Source organism: Girardinichthys multiradiatus, chromosome 20, assembly GCF_021462225.1.
Source record: "Girardinichthys multiradiatus isolate DD_20200921_A chromosome 20, DD_fGirMul_XY1, whole genome shotgun sequence".
In the NCBI taxonomy this organism is placed as follows: domain Eukaryota; kingdom Metazoa; phylum Chordata; class Actinopteri; order Cyprinodontiformes; family Goodeidae; genus Girardinichthys; species Girardinichthys multiradiatus.
This window is the reverse complement of record NC_061812.1, coordinates 2,176,234-2,193,057: the sequence shown is the minus strand read 5'-3', so window position 1 is coordinate 2,193,057 and position 16,824 is coordinate 2,176,234. Positions and strand designations below refer to the sequence as shown.

Here is a 16,824-nt window from a genome sequence, read left to right as displayed (position 1 = left end):
GTATCTTCTAATCTTGCTTTAAGGGAAAAAAGCTTAAAAAAATCTTTTTTTTTAAGCTTCAGGTTTCCTCTGACCATCTTCGCTTCTCAGGAACATTTGTAGCAGCTTGTCCCCATTTTGTCTTGAGTGCTTTAAAAACATCAATACATTCTTCTGAAGATGAGAGAAGAAGCAGCGAAGTCTAAATAAAAACGTTAAATATATCCAGGCTGAATATATTTAGCAACCTGGATATATAAACAAAGACAAGTTACCATAGTTTTCTACACATAATCAACAGAAATGATCAATTTCTACACAAAATGGACAATTGTGTGAAGAGAAATCGTGCAACGTCATTACGTCAGCCGCCTTTGCGTCACCGCGCCCTCCGTCCTCAGGGAACGCGCACATTCCTATTGTCCAAGATGGCGGCCTTGGTGCAGCTCCTGTGATGCTGAAATGGTTCGCATGTTTTTTAACCGTTTTAACCGTAAATGTGCCAAAAATCAGCGGCCGCCCTGGAAGCGCGTCTCTCCGTGAAGCTGTTTCCTGCCGCCTTTTCTCCACAAACACTCCGGGAACCTACTCCAAGCTCCGAATTCCCGCTGCAGAAACCGAAAAGTTTGGGCTCCATTATCCGGTGAAAGATGAAGAGGCAGGCCGGGAGAGAGAGCAGCCCGTCCCGGGCTGTCGCTAAGCGGATTCGGGAGAGGGAGCGGGAGAGCGGCCGCAGAGAGGAGCTGCCCCCGCCGCCTCTGGCTCTGCTGCTGGCGGAGAGCAGGAGCTCCCACCGCCGGAGCCGCAGCAGGGAGCGTGAGAAGCCTCGGCTCAGAGAGGAGCGGGTTGCTGCCTTGGAGCTCCACCACCGACACGAACTCAGCCTCCTCGGCCGCCCGCCGCTGCGCTCCACAGAACCCCCCGCCGCCAGGCCCGGGACGCTGGAGTACAAGACGCTCCTCATCAGCAACCTGGGCTCACAGGTGACGGACGAGGACGTGGAGGATGCGCTATTTCACGAATTCAAAAAGTTCGGGGACGTCAGCGTGAAGCTGTCGCACACCCCGGAGCTCGGCCGGATCGCCTATGTCAATTTTCGCCACCCAGAGGACGCTAAAGAGGCCAGACACGCCAAGTCTTCCAGGTTGGTTCTGGGTGAGCGTCAGCTCAAAATAGAGCCCATGTACGTGAGGAGGCGGAGTGTCACCCCGCCGGACGTTGGATATTTGCCCCTGCATCCGCCATACCCGTACAGGCAGCGCTCCCTGTCCCCACCCGGGCCCGCAGTGAGCAGTCTGCGAGAGCTTAGGGCCCGACAGTACGCCCTGGAGAGTTTGGCTCTGAGCAGGGACCGGGACAGGCTGCTGGATTATTATGGCATGCTGGATGAGAGGGGGCGACCGTACGGCTTCCCTCCCATGCCCGTGGTGGAGGACTTAAAGCCCGAGGACGACCAGAGGGCCACCAGCAACCTTTTTATTGGGAATCTGGATGGGAATGTGACAGAGGTTGAGCTCAGGAGGGGATTTGATAAGTATGGCATAATTGAGGACGTGGTGATTAAACGCCCGGCCCGTGGACAGGGTGGCGCCTACGCCTTTGTAAAGTTTCAGAACCTGGACATGGCCCACCGGGCCAAAGTGGCCATGCAAGGCCGGCTGATTGGTGGGAACCCAATAAAGATTGGCTATGGCAAAGCGAACCCGACCACCAGGCTCTGGGTGGGTGGCCTGGGGCCCGGGAACTCTCTAACCGCCCTGGCCCGGGAGTTTGATCGATTTGGAAGCATCAGGAACATTGACTATGTAAAAGGTGACAACTTTGCTTACATACAGTATGAAAGTCTGGATGCTGCTCAGGCTGCCTGCACCCAAATGAGGGGCTTTCCTTTGGGGGGCCCTGAGCACCGTCTCAGGGTGGACTTTGCTAAAGTTGAGGAGAGCCCCTCCCGCCCCTTTCCTCCTGGTTACCAGCCTCCTGTTGCACTCTCCTCCCACTATGAACTCCTTGGGGAGGCGTACAGTCGCCATCGCAGCCTGGAGCGAGAACTCAGAGGGGGGAGAGAGCGATCCCCGCCATCCCACAGCCTCCTCTCTCTGAGGGAGAGGAACCTGCTGGAGAGAGACTTTCCCATCAGCCCCACACGAAGCCTGGAGAGGAGGTCCGGAGGAGTTGAGGCATTTGGGAGGAGTGGGCGAGCCGTGAGGAGCCGGAGCAGAAGCAGGGAGCGATGGCTGAAGGAGCGGGAGGAGAGGAGGAACCGGAGGAGGAGCAGGAGTCTCTCCACAGAGAGGCAGACGGAGGAGAAAGAGAGGGGGAGGTCGAGGGTTCGTGGTCCAGGAGGAGCCATGTCTCCTGATGCAAGCCCAGACCGAGCAAGGGTTCGAGCCCCCGACTCCACCACAGAACCACGAGACCACTCCCCTGATAGCGGCGCAGGACGACACTCCTCCACCAACGAAGAAGAGCCTCTAGTCAGCCGCCACCACAGCAAGAGGTCTTCCAGCGATCACCTGAACAACCACCATCACCGAACCAACGAGCTGGCTGCTGCTGGCTCACCCACCCCCCACACAGACACCCCCACCTCTCCGTGCACCCTGTCAGAGTTCGCTCAGGGCGTGCTCTCCAGACTTTGGCGTGGGTTCTTCGCTCTGAAGAACAGCAGCTTCCCCACAGACTTGTTCCTGCTGGAGGGCGGTGTGGCATACTTCCACACGGTGATGAAGGACAGCCTTAAGCTGCAGGGCCAGAACCAGCCGAGCCAGCTGAAGATCGCCCAGCGCCTACGCATGGACCAGGCTCGGCTCGACGAAGTGACACGCCGCATCAAGCTGGGCCGCCCAGACGGCTTTGCCATCCTGCTGGCCCTGCAGGGGCCCGTCGACCGCCAGGCCCCGGGGCTGGAGCTGGGGCTGCAGGTGCGCCTGCTTCGACACCTGGTGACATACCTGCGCAACAAAGAGGCTGCCGGTGTGGTGAGCCTGCCTGGCGCCAAGGAGAGCGGTCCGGGCGCCATGCTGTACGCCTTCCCTCCTGGAGCGTTCTCACAGCAGTTCCTGCAGGCAGCCAGGAGGACTGTGGGTAATTTGGATGAAGAGCACATGGTCGTCGTGATCGTCAACGACACTAATTGATTACTGTACAGGAAGGCGTGCACGGACACTTCCATGTTGTTTTAAACATTTCAGTGTTTGGTTCAGTTTAAGTGAATTCTAGCCAGTTACACTACATGTTCCACTCTCTGTTCCTCAGTGTCATCCAGCAGGATGAAGGTGATCCGGGCTGAACCAGGAGGAACTTTTAAGAGCACTCACAGGACATAGAAAAACTCCAGATTTTCTATAGTAAGCTGTAAAACCTGACACTAAACCCAGAACTGTTTCTCTGCTCGTTACTTTATGCGTTTGTATCCATCCTGGGACACGCGGCAGCAGAACGTTTCTGTAAACTTGAAGCTGATTTTGTGTGTTAATCCACAGTGGTTTTCCATCTGCCTCTCTGTTCTGGTGTTTTTAGCATTCCAGTCCCATCCTCCCATGTTGCATGCACCAGGAGATCAATCCAAACCTGTCTGTGTGGAAATGAAAAGTTGCCTTTCAGGAATTCTATTGAACGACCCGTTTGAGTCGTGCTTGTTTGGACTTTTTTATCGTGCTCATTTATACCCTGAGTTTTTATTACACGAGACCACCCATGTGTTGTCCATCTGTTCTAGTTTTTATTACATGTCCACATCAGCAGGTTTTTGTACAGATGAGCGACAGATTTATGAAGCTTAAAACATTTCTGACCCCAAAAAGCGAATTAAAAAATTGGAAGTTAAAGAACCAAATTGGACATTTTTAGGGGCCAGTGTTCTAACATTGGGATGAATGATGGTCACTAATGTATTTTAAAAAGAGGAATATTTCATGTGTTTATTGTGTCATCTGAAAATTGAACATGTTTCTGACTTAAAATAAAACCAGAGTTTTTGCAGCTGGAGCCTCAGTTTTCTGCATTTTAAACTGATAAAAGCATCTCAGTCTGGAGGATCAGTACCTACTGTAAGGATTTAAAGTATTTAGGTAGAAAAGTAAATAATATATACAATTTTATAGAGTATAAATGAAGACAGGTTCAACTTTGCCTTTAAAGTAAAAAAAAATAAAAATCAGATTTTTAAATTTTGGACTTTGGGTCAAAATATTCAACAGTTTATTCAGCTTCAGCAAAAATATATTCATGTTTTTGGGAAGTTTTGGACCAAATAACTGAACAAAATCCAAGTAGAACCGAAGACAAAAATGAGCGATTGTTTAAAACCAATTTTTGCTATAGAGTTCCTCAGCTTCAAATTAATTTAAATACAGAAACCTCGACCCGATCCGAGTTCTCATTAGAATTAGAATATTTTATTGTCATCACATTGTGTAAACGCCCAACATATTTAACAACAGTTTAAAACCAAAGACGAATACGGAGTAGTTGTAGCAGCCGTAACCTGCGGCAGAAAAACCCTTTAGAAGCATCTGTAGGAAGGTGAATGAGAAGCAGGAATCATCCAAACGATGCAGCTTCATTCAGTTTATGAAGCCTCCTGGTAGAAACTGAAATGTGAGCTGCTGAGCTCTGGAAGGTTAGAGGAGATTTTTAAACTCAAGTAATGCAAACAGATCTTAAATGTGATCTCAGAGAAGAAAATATCTGGTGTTTATGAAAAATCTTCACAAAGTTACTTATTATCAGTGGCAGAAGATCACTTATTTATTCTGACAATGCAAGTTGGTTTTAGAGCATTAGAATATCACCAGAAGTAAAACGTCTTTTATTTAACTACAAATATTCCACATTCTGCTTTGCTTGACATTTAAAAACCAAAAATTAACGAAGCACCAGTTATAATTGGGTGTTTTCTCCTGTCTGAGACTGCTGATTCTGGGTGTTATTAGGAACGATTATCTGAACCAATCATATATCAGAACAGCTTTTACCTACACTCAGGACAAAGGGACGCATCTTCATCAAACAGATTCAGGCTGCCATCAGGTTTTAAATCTGCAAGAATAAAACTTAAAATAGATGAACTAAATAAAATGATTCAATCAAGAGTGCAAGTCGAGTTAAAATGAATATTAAACGAGCTGCCTCTCCAGAAATGTTTTTAAACCCTCAAAAGAATAAAAAAAAAGTCAGAAAACCAGGTCAAACATCTCGACGATTTCAGAGGTCCATAACATTAGTCTGGAACCAAGATTCAATTCAATTCAGTTTTATTTATATAGCGCCAATTCACAACACATGTCGTCTCAAGGTTCTTCACAAAGTCAGGTTCATATATTCCAATTAATCGTAATCATTGAACAGTTCAGTCAGATTCAGTTATTTATTCAAATTGGATAAAAAGTTTTTCTATCTAAGGAAACCCAGCAGATTGCATCCAGTCAGTGACTTGCAGCATTCACTCCTCCTGGATGAGCATGTAGAGACAGTGGACAGTCACTGGTGTTGACTTTGCAGCAATCCCTCATACTGAGCATGCATTTAGCGACAGTGGAGAGGAAAAACTCCCTTTTAACAGGAAGAAACCTCCAGCAGAACCAGAACCAGGCTCAGTGTGAGCGGCCATCTGCCACGACCGACTGGAGGTTTGAGAGAACAGAGCAGAGACACAAAAGAACAAAGAAGCACTGATCCAGGAGTACTTTCTATGGGAAGGAAAAGTAAATGTTAATGGATGTAGCTCCTTTAGTTGTTTCATCTAGAAAGAAAGAACAGATAAACTCTGAGCCAGTTTTCAAGGTTAGAGTCTGAAAGAGAGAACATAGAGTTAGTTACAGTAGAAGCTCAGTCAGTAGCCATGTCTAGGAGAGAGAAAGGGTTAAACACTAAAAGACAGGGCCATGTGGATCATCTGTAGAGGGTGAGCATTAAGTTGTTGCCAGCAGAAGCTCAGATGATTCCCCTCTCCAGAAAGGTGTCACAGGCAGACACAGAGTCAGGCCAGGTGTAGCTTCTAGGAAGAGAAAAGAGAGAGAACAACGTTAAAAGCTGAAATAACAGCAAATAATGCAAAATTGGAGAGTAGTGTGAGAATGTAGCGAAGAGGGTGAAAGTGGTCATTATGTCCTCCAGCAGCCTAAGCCTATAGCAGCATAACTACAGAGATAGCTCAGGATAAACTAAGCAACTCTAACTATAAGCTTTATCAAAAAGGAAAGTTTTAAGCCTAGCCTTAAAAGTAGACAGGGTGTCTGCCTCACGGACTAAAACTGGGAGCTGGTTCCACAGGAGAGGAGCCTGATAACTAAAGATCTGCCTCCCATTCTACTTCTAGAGACTCTAGGAACCACCAGTAAACCTGCAGTCTGAGAACAAAGTGCTCTGTTAGGAACATATGGACCAATCAGATCTCTGATGTATGATGGAGCTAGATCATTAAGGGCTTTATATGTGAGGAGGAGAATTTTAAATTCTATTCTGGATTTAACAGGGAGCCAATGAAGGGAAGCTAAAATAGGAGAAATATGATCTCTCTTTTTAATTTTCATCAGAACTCTTGCTGCAGCATTTTGAATCAGCTGAAGGCTTTTAACTGCATTTTGTGGACATCCTGATAGTAAAGAATTACAATAGTCCAGCCTTGAAGTAACAAATGCATGGACTAGTTTTTCAGCATCACTCCTGGACAGGATATTTCTAATTTTGACAATGTTCTGGAGATGAAAGAAGGAAATCCTAGAAACCTGTTTAATATGGGATTTAAATGACATGTCCTAGTCAAAGTTAACACCAAGGTTTTTTACTTTATTATCGGAGGTCAATTTAATGCCACCCAGGTTAAGTGATTGACTAAGCAGTTTCTTTTTTAAAGACTCTGGTCCAAAGACGATAACATTTAAAGTCATCCATGTTTTTATATCTTCAAGACATGCTTGTAGTCTATCTAACTGGTTGGGTTCATCAGGATTTATGGATAAGTAAAGCTGAGTATCATCAGCGTAACAGTGAAAATTTATTCCGTGCTGCCTGATAATTTGACCTATTGGAAGCATATATATAGTAAAGAGAATTGGTCCAAGTACTGAACCCTGTGGTACTCCACAATTAACCCTGGAGTTTAAAGATGATTTATCATTTACATGAACAAACTGGAATCTGTCAGACAGATAAGATTTAAACCAGCCTAGTGCCTGTTCCCCTGATCCCTACAGCATATTCCAGCCTTTCTAAGAGAATATTATGGTCGAACTGGATCAAATGCAGCACTGAGATCTAACAGAACCAGAACAGACACAAGTCCATTATCTGAGGCCATAAAAATATCATTAGTGACTTTCAGTAGAGCTGTTTCAGTGCTATGATGAACTCTGAAACCTGACTGAAACTCTTCAAACAGGTCATTGTTGTATAAATGTTCACACATTTGATTAGCAACTATTTTCTCAAGAATTTTAGATAAGAATGGAAGATTGGATATACAGAGCCTTGTGAAAGTACTCAGCCTCCTTGAACTGGTCAACTTCTTGCCACATTTCAGGATTCAAACATAAAGATATAAAATTCTATTTTTTTGTGAAAAATCAACAACAAGTGGGACACAATCGTGAAGTGGAATGAAATTTATTGGATATGTCAAACTTTTTTAACAAATAAAAAAGTGGGACGTGCAATATTATTCGGCCCCTTGCGTTCTTCTTCTTCTGTGTTATTTTTTGGCAGTTGGCAAATAACTTGAAGATGTGCATTATCGCCACCTACTGGTATGGAGTGTTGTTCTTCATGGTTTTAAATCTTATTTACTATTACAACAATCAAATTCTATTTATTAATTTAGTGCTTTTGAAAAATCTAATTATAATTTGAATATGTTTGCTACCTAAACTTCTTTGCAAAGTATCTTTCAAAATAAAATTTTCTTTAATACCTACAAATTCTCTCCTTAAAATTGTTCTTTCTTGTTCATATTTCTGACACTTCAATATTACATGTTCTATTGTTTCCTCCTCTCCACAATAATCACATTTTCCTGTATTATGTTTCTGTATCTTAAACAATGTAGAATTAATTCCTTTATGTCCAAATCTTAATCTTGTAATTAATCTTTCCTCTTTTCTGCTCCTTCTTCCAGTTCTTACTTCTCCTACTATCTTGTTGATTCTGTAAAACCATCTTCCTTTCTTTTCTTCATCCCACCTTTTTTGCAACTCTTTCCTGATTCTCTGTTTAATTATATTTCTTGCCTCTGACCTACTAATATTAATTATAAAACTAATGTTGTTTTGTGTTGCCTTCTTTGTCATCCTGTCCACCATCTCATTCCCTCCAACTCCTACATGTTCTGGTACCCATAAAAACACTAATATTAATCCCAACCTTTATCTTCTGAATAAAGTATGTTTTATTTCCAACAAAATGTCTGGTCTACCATCTGAATGATTTATGTTTTATAGTTATTAATGCTGAACTTGAGTCTGAACAAATGATTGTTTTTAATGGTTTTATATCCTCCACCCACTGCAATATTGCTAATAATTCTCCTGAATATATTGATAATCTATTTGTAATTATTTTTCCTACTTTTATTTTAAATTCTGGTATTATAAATGCTATTCCTATTTTTTCATCTGTTTTTGATGCGTCTGTGTAAATCTGGACATAATGATAGTAATTGTTTATATATTCTTGTATTAAACTTGAATCTAAAATACATTTCTTATCCTTTTTCTTTTCCATCAACACCATATCCATCACTGCTTCTGGTAACAGCCACGGTGGCACTACTGGCAAAGGCAACATTGAACTTATTTATTTTTCATATATTTAAAATTCTTCTGCTATATTATTGATAATCCAACCAAAACTCTTGTTTTTTTTCTTTTTCCCAGCATGGTTTTAAAATATCACGTGTGGGATGATCCAGATTATTGCTTTGTAAGTTTATCCAGTAATTTATTGCTAACTGTTTCCTTCTTAGATTTAATGGCATCTCTCCCATCTCTACCTGGAGTTCTGCTGTTGGACTGGTTCTGATTGGTCCTGTACTAATTCTTAAAGCTTGATGTTGTATATTGTCTAATTTTATAAGAGGAGTGTTTGCTGCTGATCCATAAATTATATTTCCATAATCAATATTTGATCTAATTAATCCTGTATAAATTATTTTTAATGATGTTCGATCTGCTCCCCAATCAATACCAGCCATACATCTCATAATGTTTAATATTGTTTTGCATTTATTTATGATTCTTTCTATATGTACTTTCCATATAATTTTTTCATCAAACCATATACCTAAAAATTTTATATTTTTTACTTGTTCTAAAACTTGATTGTATAATTTTAGTTTTATATTTTCTCTTTTCCTTTTCTGTGTAAACACCATAATTTATTTTTTTCCACTGAGAATTTAAATCCCCATTGTTCTATTCTAATAATCTCATCCTGTATTTTCTTTTCAATAAGTTTGATATTACGACCCCTTTTCCATATATCTCCATCATCTGCAAATAGTGAGCAACCGACTTCCTTACCAATATTTTTAAATACATCATTTATCATTATAGAAAACAATAACGGACTTATAATACTTCCTTGAGGAGTACCATTATCTATTATATATTTACCTGACAATTCTCGACCAATTCTTACTTGTATTTTTCTATTTGATAAAAAATCTTTAATCCAGTTAAACATTTTTCCAGTAATACCCATTTTATTTAATTTAATTAATAATCCTTCAACCCACATCATGTCATAAGCTTTTTCTATGTCATAAAATACAGCTACTACATTTTCTTTGTTTATTTGTGCTCTCCTAATTTCATATTCTAAACATAATGCAGAGTCATTTGTGCTTCTCCCTTTTCCAAACCCATTTTGATTTCTAGATATATATCCATTAATATTTAAATAATATGTTTATCTATTATTAATCATTTTTTCTATTATTTTACAAATATTTGATGTTAATGCGATTGGTCTATAATTTTCTGGTTTTGTGTTATCTTTTCCTGGTTTAACTATTAGAATAATTATTGCTTCCTTCCAGCTCTGTGGCAGCTCTCCCTCCTCCCAGACTTTATTGTATAATTATAATATTTTATCATTAAGATGTTCTATCATCGTATAGTAAATTTGATCTTTTCCAGGTGACGTATTTTTTTTTTTCCTGGTAACAAAGTTAAATTCTCCTTTTGTAAATGGTTCATTTATTAATTTATTTGTATCTACATTATTTTGCATTAATTCTTTATATTTCATCTTTGTGATTTCCCTACCTTTCTTTCCTTCTTCACTAATATTACTTGAACTATTAATTTTACTAAATATTTTGGCTAATATTTCTGCTTTTTCTTTATCTTCCGTTATAGTTGTATTATCTATTTTTAATATAGGATATTCATATTCTTTTCTAATACCTTTCATTCTTTTAATCGTTTTCCAAATTTGATCAATTTTTGTTTCTCTCCCTACGGTATTACAAAAGTTTCTCCAATATTCTCTTTTTGCATGTTTAATAATCTTTCTTACCTTTGCCTGCTTTCTTTTGTATTCAATGAATTCTGATAAATTGAGTTACTTTTTACATGTTTAAATGCTTTATTTCTTAATTTTATTACTTCACTACAATCTTTTGTCCACCATGGCACAATTTTTTTATCGTTCTTTCTTCCTCCTTTTTTTATTGATTCTTCTGCAGCCTGTAATATTTTTTTACAGATATTTATATTTAAACTATTTATATCAATTGACTCATCTATTTCTTCCAATTTCTTTTGACTTAAATATTTAAATTTTTCCCAATCAGCCTTATTAAAGTTCCATCTTTTATATAATCCCGTATTCCTGTTATTTATTAATATTCCTGTTATAATTTTAATGGGGTAATGATCACTGCCTACTGTTGTATCTTTGTCAATGTCCCACTCACAGTTATTAGCTAAACAATTTGATACTATTGTTAAATCAATCACAGACTCTGTACCTGTTTTTACATTCATTCTTGTTCCTCTTCCATCATTTATACATACCAAGTTTTTTATTTCCATTATTTCTTCAATAACTTGTCCATTTTTATCATTACATTTTCCCCATAATGTGCTGTTAGCATTAAAATCTCCACACCAGATTACTTTTTCTTCTAAATACCTCATTAATTCATCCATCAACTCAAATGATAATATTTTACATGGATTATAAAAATTTATTATTTTACATTTTTCTTTTTTATTGTAAATTTCAACTACTATGTATTCTAAATTTTACCTTTTCCTAATATCTGATATTATATTCCTTCTTTTATAAATATTCCACATCCTCCTCGTCTATCCCTTCTGATAATATTGTATCTTTAAACACAACATCTAGGTTTGGTTTTATCCATGTCTCCTGTATACATATAATTTCTGGGTTTTCTTCTATTCCATCTATATACCATTTAAATTCCTGTCCATTAGCGATTAATCTTCTTTCATTCCACTGTAATATTATCATATATTTCTATCAGCTGGGTTCCTCCTTGCCTCCCATCTGTTTCCAACATTTTATTAATATTTTCCCAAGATCCTTCTTTAAATCCTAAGAACTTTTCTGCTCCTCTGACTATTATTTTAATCTTTTCTGTTTTGTGTTTAGCCTGTTCAGTGCAGTTAATGACATAAGCTATGAATAATATCAGTTTTTCCAGACATTGTAACATTTTCCTCTGATTCTACTTTTCTTTGTTGATAATCTGGAATCCTAATTTGACCTTCATCCCTTGTTCTTTCATTCTGGACATTTTTAACTGCTTCAGCATAGCTTATGTTTTTAATCATTTTAATTTGCTGAATTTCTTTTGCTTTCTTCCTTACCTCACATCCTCTGAATGTAACTCTATGTTTCCCTCCACAATTGCAACATTTTTCCTGCACTTCTTCCCCACAATCTTCAATTCTGTGATCTTCTCCACACTTTGGACATCTTTGTTAACCTTTTCATACAGCTGCTATATGACCATATCTCTGACATTTATAACATCTTAGTGGTGGAGGAATGAAAGGCCTCACAGGAAAACTCAGATATCCTATTTTAACATTTTGTGGCAACACCTTTTCTTCAAAGTCTATTAAAATTAACAGGCTTCCTACTCTTTCACCATTTACATTTTTTGTCAGTCTTTTGAGATTTTTTACCTTTGCACCAACAATGCTTTTTTAAATTTGTCCATATCTTCCTCCATAGGAATGCCATAAATTACCCCCCGAATGATTTTATCTTCTCCTATAATCTTCCTCTCTGTCACTGTTTTCTTGCAAATGTTTTCAACTTGTAAAGCCTTTCTTCTTTGTTCTTCGGTTTTACACACCACCAGTATATTTCCATCTCTCAATACTTTCACCATTTCAACATCTCCTATCTTTTTTTTATTTCTCTAGATAGTGAAATAGGACTCAGGTTTTATTTTTATTTTTCTTCTTCATTTTTTATCTTTAATATTATTTTACATTCTTCCCTTCCGATTTTCCTCCTAACTTCTCTCTCTTCTTCAGAACTGTTTTCTTCCAGCTCTCTTTTACTCCTTTGGCTGTCTAACATCTTTCCTTCTTCTGCTTTACTTCTTCCTCGTCCTCTCCCTCTACTTACTGGCGTCCATTCATTAAAGTCCATATTGTCTCCTGTGTGTCCATTCATTAAAGTCCATACAAAACAAATTCCAAAACAAATTCCTTGTATGTCCAAAAACGTACTTGGCAATAAAGCTTTTCTGATTCTGATTCTGATTCTATTGTCTCCTGTGTGTCCATTCTGAACCAGTCACATACCAGTTTATGCCTTTTACTGCCACTTCCAAAAGTAAATAATTTCTACCACTGTGGGGTTCTAAGTAGACCAGTGTTTTCAGATCGAAGTTTCGCGCTCCGCCGACCGGTTCGAGCAGCCTCAGCCTGTCGTCGTATGTGTGCGCCAGTCACCCACGTGACCGGCCCCCTTGCGTTAATACTTTGTAGCGCCACCCTTTGCTGCAATTACAGCTGCAAGTCTCTTGGGGTTTGTTTCTATCAGTTTTCACATCGAGAGACTGAAATTCTTGCCCATTCTTCCTTGTAAAACAGCTGGAGCTCAGTGAGGTTGGATGGAGAGCGTTTATGAACAGCAGTCTTCAGCTCTTTCCACAGATTCTCGATTGGATTCAGGTCTGGACTTTGACTTGGCCATTCCAACACCTGGATACGTTTATTTGTGAACCATTTCATTGTAGATTTGGCTTTATGTTTTGGATCATTGTCTTGTTGGAAGATAAATCTCCGTCCCAGTCTCAGGTCTCTTGCAGACTCCAACAGGTTTTCTTCCAGAATGGTCCTGTATTTGGCCCCATCCATCTTCCCATCAATTGTGACCATCTTCCCTGTCCCTGCTGATGAAAAGCAGGCCCAAACCATGATGGTGCCACCACCATGTTTGACAGTGGGGATGGTGTGTTCAGGGTGATGAGCTGTGTTGCTTTTACACCAAACATATCGTTTTGCATTGTGGCCAAACAGTTTGATTTTGGTTTCATCTGACCAGAGCACCTTCTTCCACATGTTTGGTGTGTCTCCCAGGTGGCTTGTGGCAAACTTTAAATGAGACTTTTTATGGATATCTTTGAGAAATGGTTTTCTTCTTGCCACTCTTCCATAAAGGCCAAATTTGTGCAGTGTACGACTGATTGTTGTCCTATGGACAGACTCTCCCACCTCGGCTGTAGATCTCTGCAGTTCATCCAGAGTGATCATGGGCCTTTTGGCTGCATCTCTGATCAGTCTTCTCCTTGTTCCAGATGAAAGTTTAGAGGGACGGCCGGGTCTTGGTAGATTTGCAGTGGTCTGATACTCCTTCCATTTCAATATGATTGCTTGCACAGAGCTCCTTGGGATGTTTAAAGCTTGGGAAATCTTTTTGTATCCAAATCCAGCTTTAAACTTCTCCACAACAGTATCTCTGACCTGCCTGGTGTGTTCCTTGGTCTTCATGATGCTCTCTGTGCTTTGAACAGAACCCTGAGACTATCACAGAGCAGGTGCATTTATACGGAGACTTGATTACACACAGGTGGATTCTATTTATCATCATCAGTCATTTGGGACAACATTGGATCATTCAGAGATCCTCACAGAACTTCTGGAGAGAGTTTGCTGCACTGAAAGTAAAGGAGCTGAATAATATTGCACGCCCCACTTTTCAGTTTTTTATTTGTTAAAAACGTTTGACACATCCAATAAATTTAATTCCACTTCATGATTGTGTCCCACTTGTTGATTCTTCACAAAAAATTTGAATTTTATATCTTTATGTTTGAAGCCTGAAATGTGGCAAGAGGTTGAAAAGTTCAAGGGGGACGAGTACTTTCGCAAGGTACTGTAGGTCTGTAATTTATTAAATCATCTCGATCAAGCGAAGGTTTCGGAAGTAAAGGTTTCATTACAGTTAACTTAAAAGCTTGTGGTACATATCCATTTACTAAAGATAGATTTATTATATCTAAAATGAAGTAATCATCTTCAGGAGTATGTCAAAGATTTTCTTTTTAATAGAATCAATTTTATTTAAGAAGAATCCCATAAAGTCATGACTGCTGAGAGCTAAGGGAATGGATGGCTCAACAGTTATGACTCTGTGTAAGTTTAACAACTGTACTAAAGAGAAACCTAAGATTATTCTTGTTCTCTTCTATTAATGATGAGAAATAAGTTGTTCTAGCTTGGTGAAGTGTCTTTTTATACAACAGTAGGCTATTTTTCCAGATTAAGTAGGAATCCTCTAGGTGTGTAGAGCGCCATTTTCTCTCCAATTTTCTAACATTGTGCTTTAAAGTATGCAGCTCTGAATTAAACCAAGGAGCTAGCCTCCTATGAATAATTACCTTTTTTTTTCAAGGGGGCTGCATTGTCTAATGCATCACGCAATGATGAAGAAACACTATGAACAAGAAAATCTATTTGTGAAGGGGCAGAAACAGAATTATTGCCCTCCACTGTGTTTTTCTGTGACAATGAGGAAATTAAAAGTGGAACAGATTCTTTTAAGGTTGTTACAGCATCGCCTGATAATGATCCATTATAATGAACCTTTCTTTCAGGTGTGGAGTACTCAGTTAAATTAAACTCAAAGCTTATTAAGAAATGGTCAGACAGGACAGGGTTATGAGAGAATATTGTTATGTCTTTACACTCAATGCCATATGTCAGCACAAGGTCCAGAGAATGAAGACAAAGGTGGGTAGGTTTGTTAATGTTTTGAGCAAAGCCAATTGAGTCTAAGATAGCATTAAACGCTATATTTAGGCTATCACTTTCAGTGTCAACATGAATGTTAAAATCCCCCACTATAATAACTTTATCTGTATTTAACACTAAATCAGATGAAAGGTCTGAAAACTGATCTAAAAATTTAGAGTAAAGATCCTGGTTCTTACTGGTCTGTTTGGGGCTTGTTGTCTGGTTGAAACCCCCAACTGAAGATGGGGGTAGGTCCTCTAAGCTACCTTAAAAGCCTGTGGTTCTGATCCATTTACTAATGATAGATTAATCATATCTAAAATGTGTCTGGTAATCAGAGGGAACACTTCCTTAAATAATTTGGCAGGGATTGGGTCTAACATACAAGTTGAAGGTTTAGATGAAGCTAATATTTCTGATAACTCAGGAAGCTCCACAGGATCAAAACAGTCCAAACACAGATCAGATTCTGAAGTTATTTCCAATGTTGTCTCACTTGCTGAGGATGAAGTAATCATCTTCAGGAGTATGTCAAATATTTTATTTTTAATAGAATCTATTTTATTTAAGAAGAATCCCATAAAATCATGACTGCTAAGAGCTAAGGGAATGGATGGCTCAACAGAGCTATGACTCTGTGTAAGTTTAGCAACTGTACTAAAGAGAAACCTAGGATTATTCTTGTTCTCTTCTATTAATGATGAGAAATAAGCTGTTCTAGCTTGGCAAAGTGTCTTTTTATACAACACCAGTCCAGCTCCCTCTCTCTGGAGATCTCTTCCACAATCAGAGGCCGCACTGAACTGTCTACATTTAAATCACTGGTTAGAACCATAGACCAGGGTTTTGTTCTGCTCAACACGGAGTCCTTTACTCAGTGACTCAGAGTAAAGTCAGAGTGTTCAGCTGTTTTTTAAATGGGTCTAAAACTGCCTCCAGAATTTAGTACCAATATTTAAAATTAGAACAAAATAAAACTCCAACTTGCTGGTTTATAGGAACCACAAACCAACATGGAAGCAATGGAAATGGAAAATTAAAAACAGAATTGTGGTTGCTTTGTCCCTGCCAGGACATTTCTTTATTTAGCTTGTATACATGCAGACCCAGCTGCACATCCTAATGAACTAATAATTAAATAAAATAATAACTTTTTCATCTTCGTGGCAACACAAGCACAGCAGCCAGAATGATGGCCTGCATGTCTACTATCCAGGCAATCAGAGGGGGGGTTGGATATTTTTAATTAAATTTAACACTCCATTTCTTACCATGTGACCTTAAACATGTATCAACTAGTCTTACTGGTTCATGTAAAAATCTTCTTCTAGTTCAACCAGCAAGGGGCCCCTGACAACAGTTTATTAAAGCAATTACCATCATATAAAACTCACCTGGATAAATCAAAGTTCCTCCCTTATTTAGCAAATGACCACTGCTTCTCACATTTAATCCCAAACATACAGTTAATATAAAATCTGTGACTTTCTGCATCCCAGTGCCAGCTGATCATCAGATCCATCCTCAATTCAATTAAGTTTATTTATATAGCACCAATTAACAACACATGTTATCTCATGGAACTTTACAAAGTCATTTCAGTATAATCATATAGTTTCCA

The 16,824-nt window shown here is 39.3% G+C and overlaps 1 protein-coding gene across 1 annotated transcript; it reads left to right on the top strand.

Annotated features, from left to right (window-relative positions):
* Positions 1–342: 342 nt before the first annotated feature.
* On the top strand, positions 343–3,960 carry rbm15b (RNA binding motif protein 15B). The gene has a single exon (XM_047346875.1). The coding sequence runs from the start codon at positions 630–632 to the stop codon at positions 3,114–3,116; it is 2,487 nt and encodes an 828-aa protein (XP_047202831.1). The 5' UTR covers positions 343–629; the 3' UTR covers positions 3,117–3,960.
* The last annotated feature ends 12,864 nt before the right edge of the window (positions 3,961–16,824 follow it).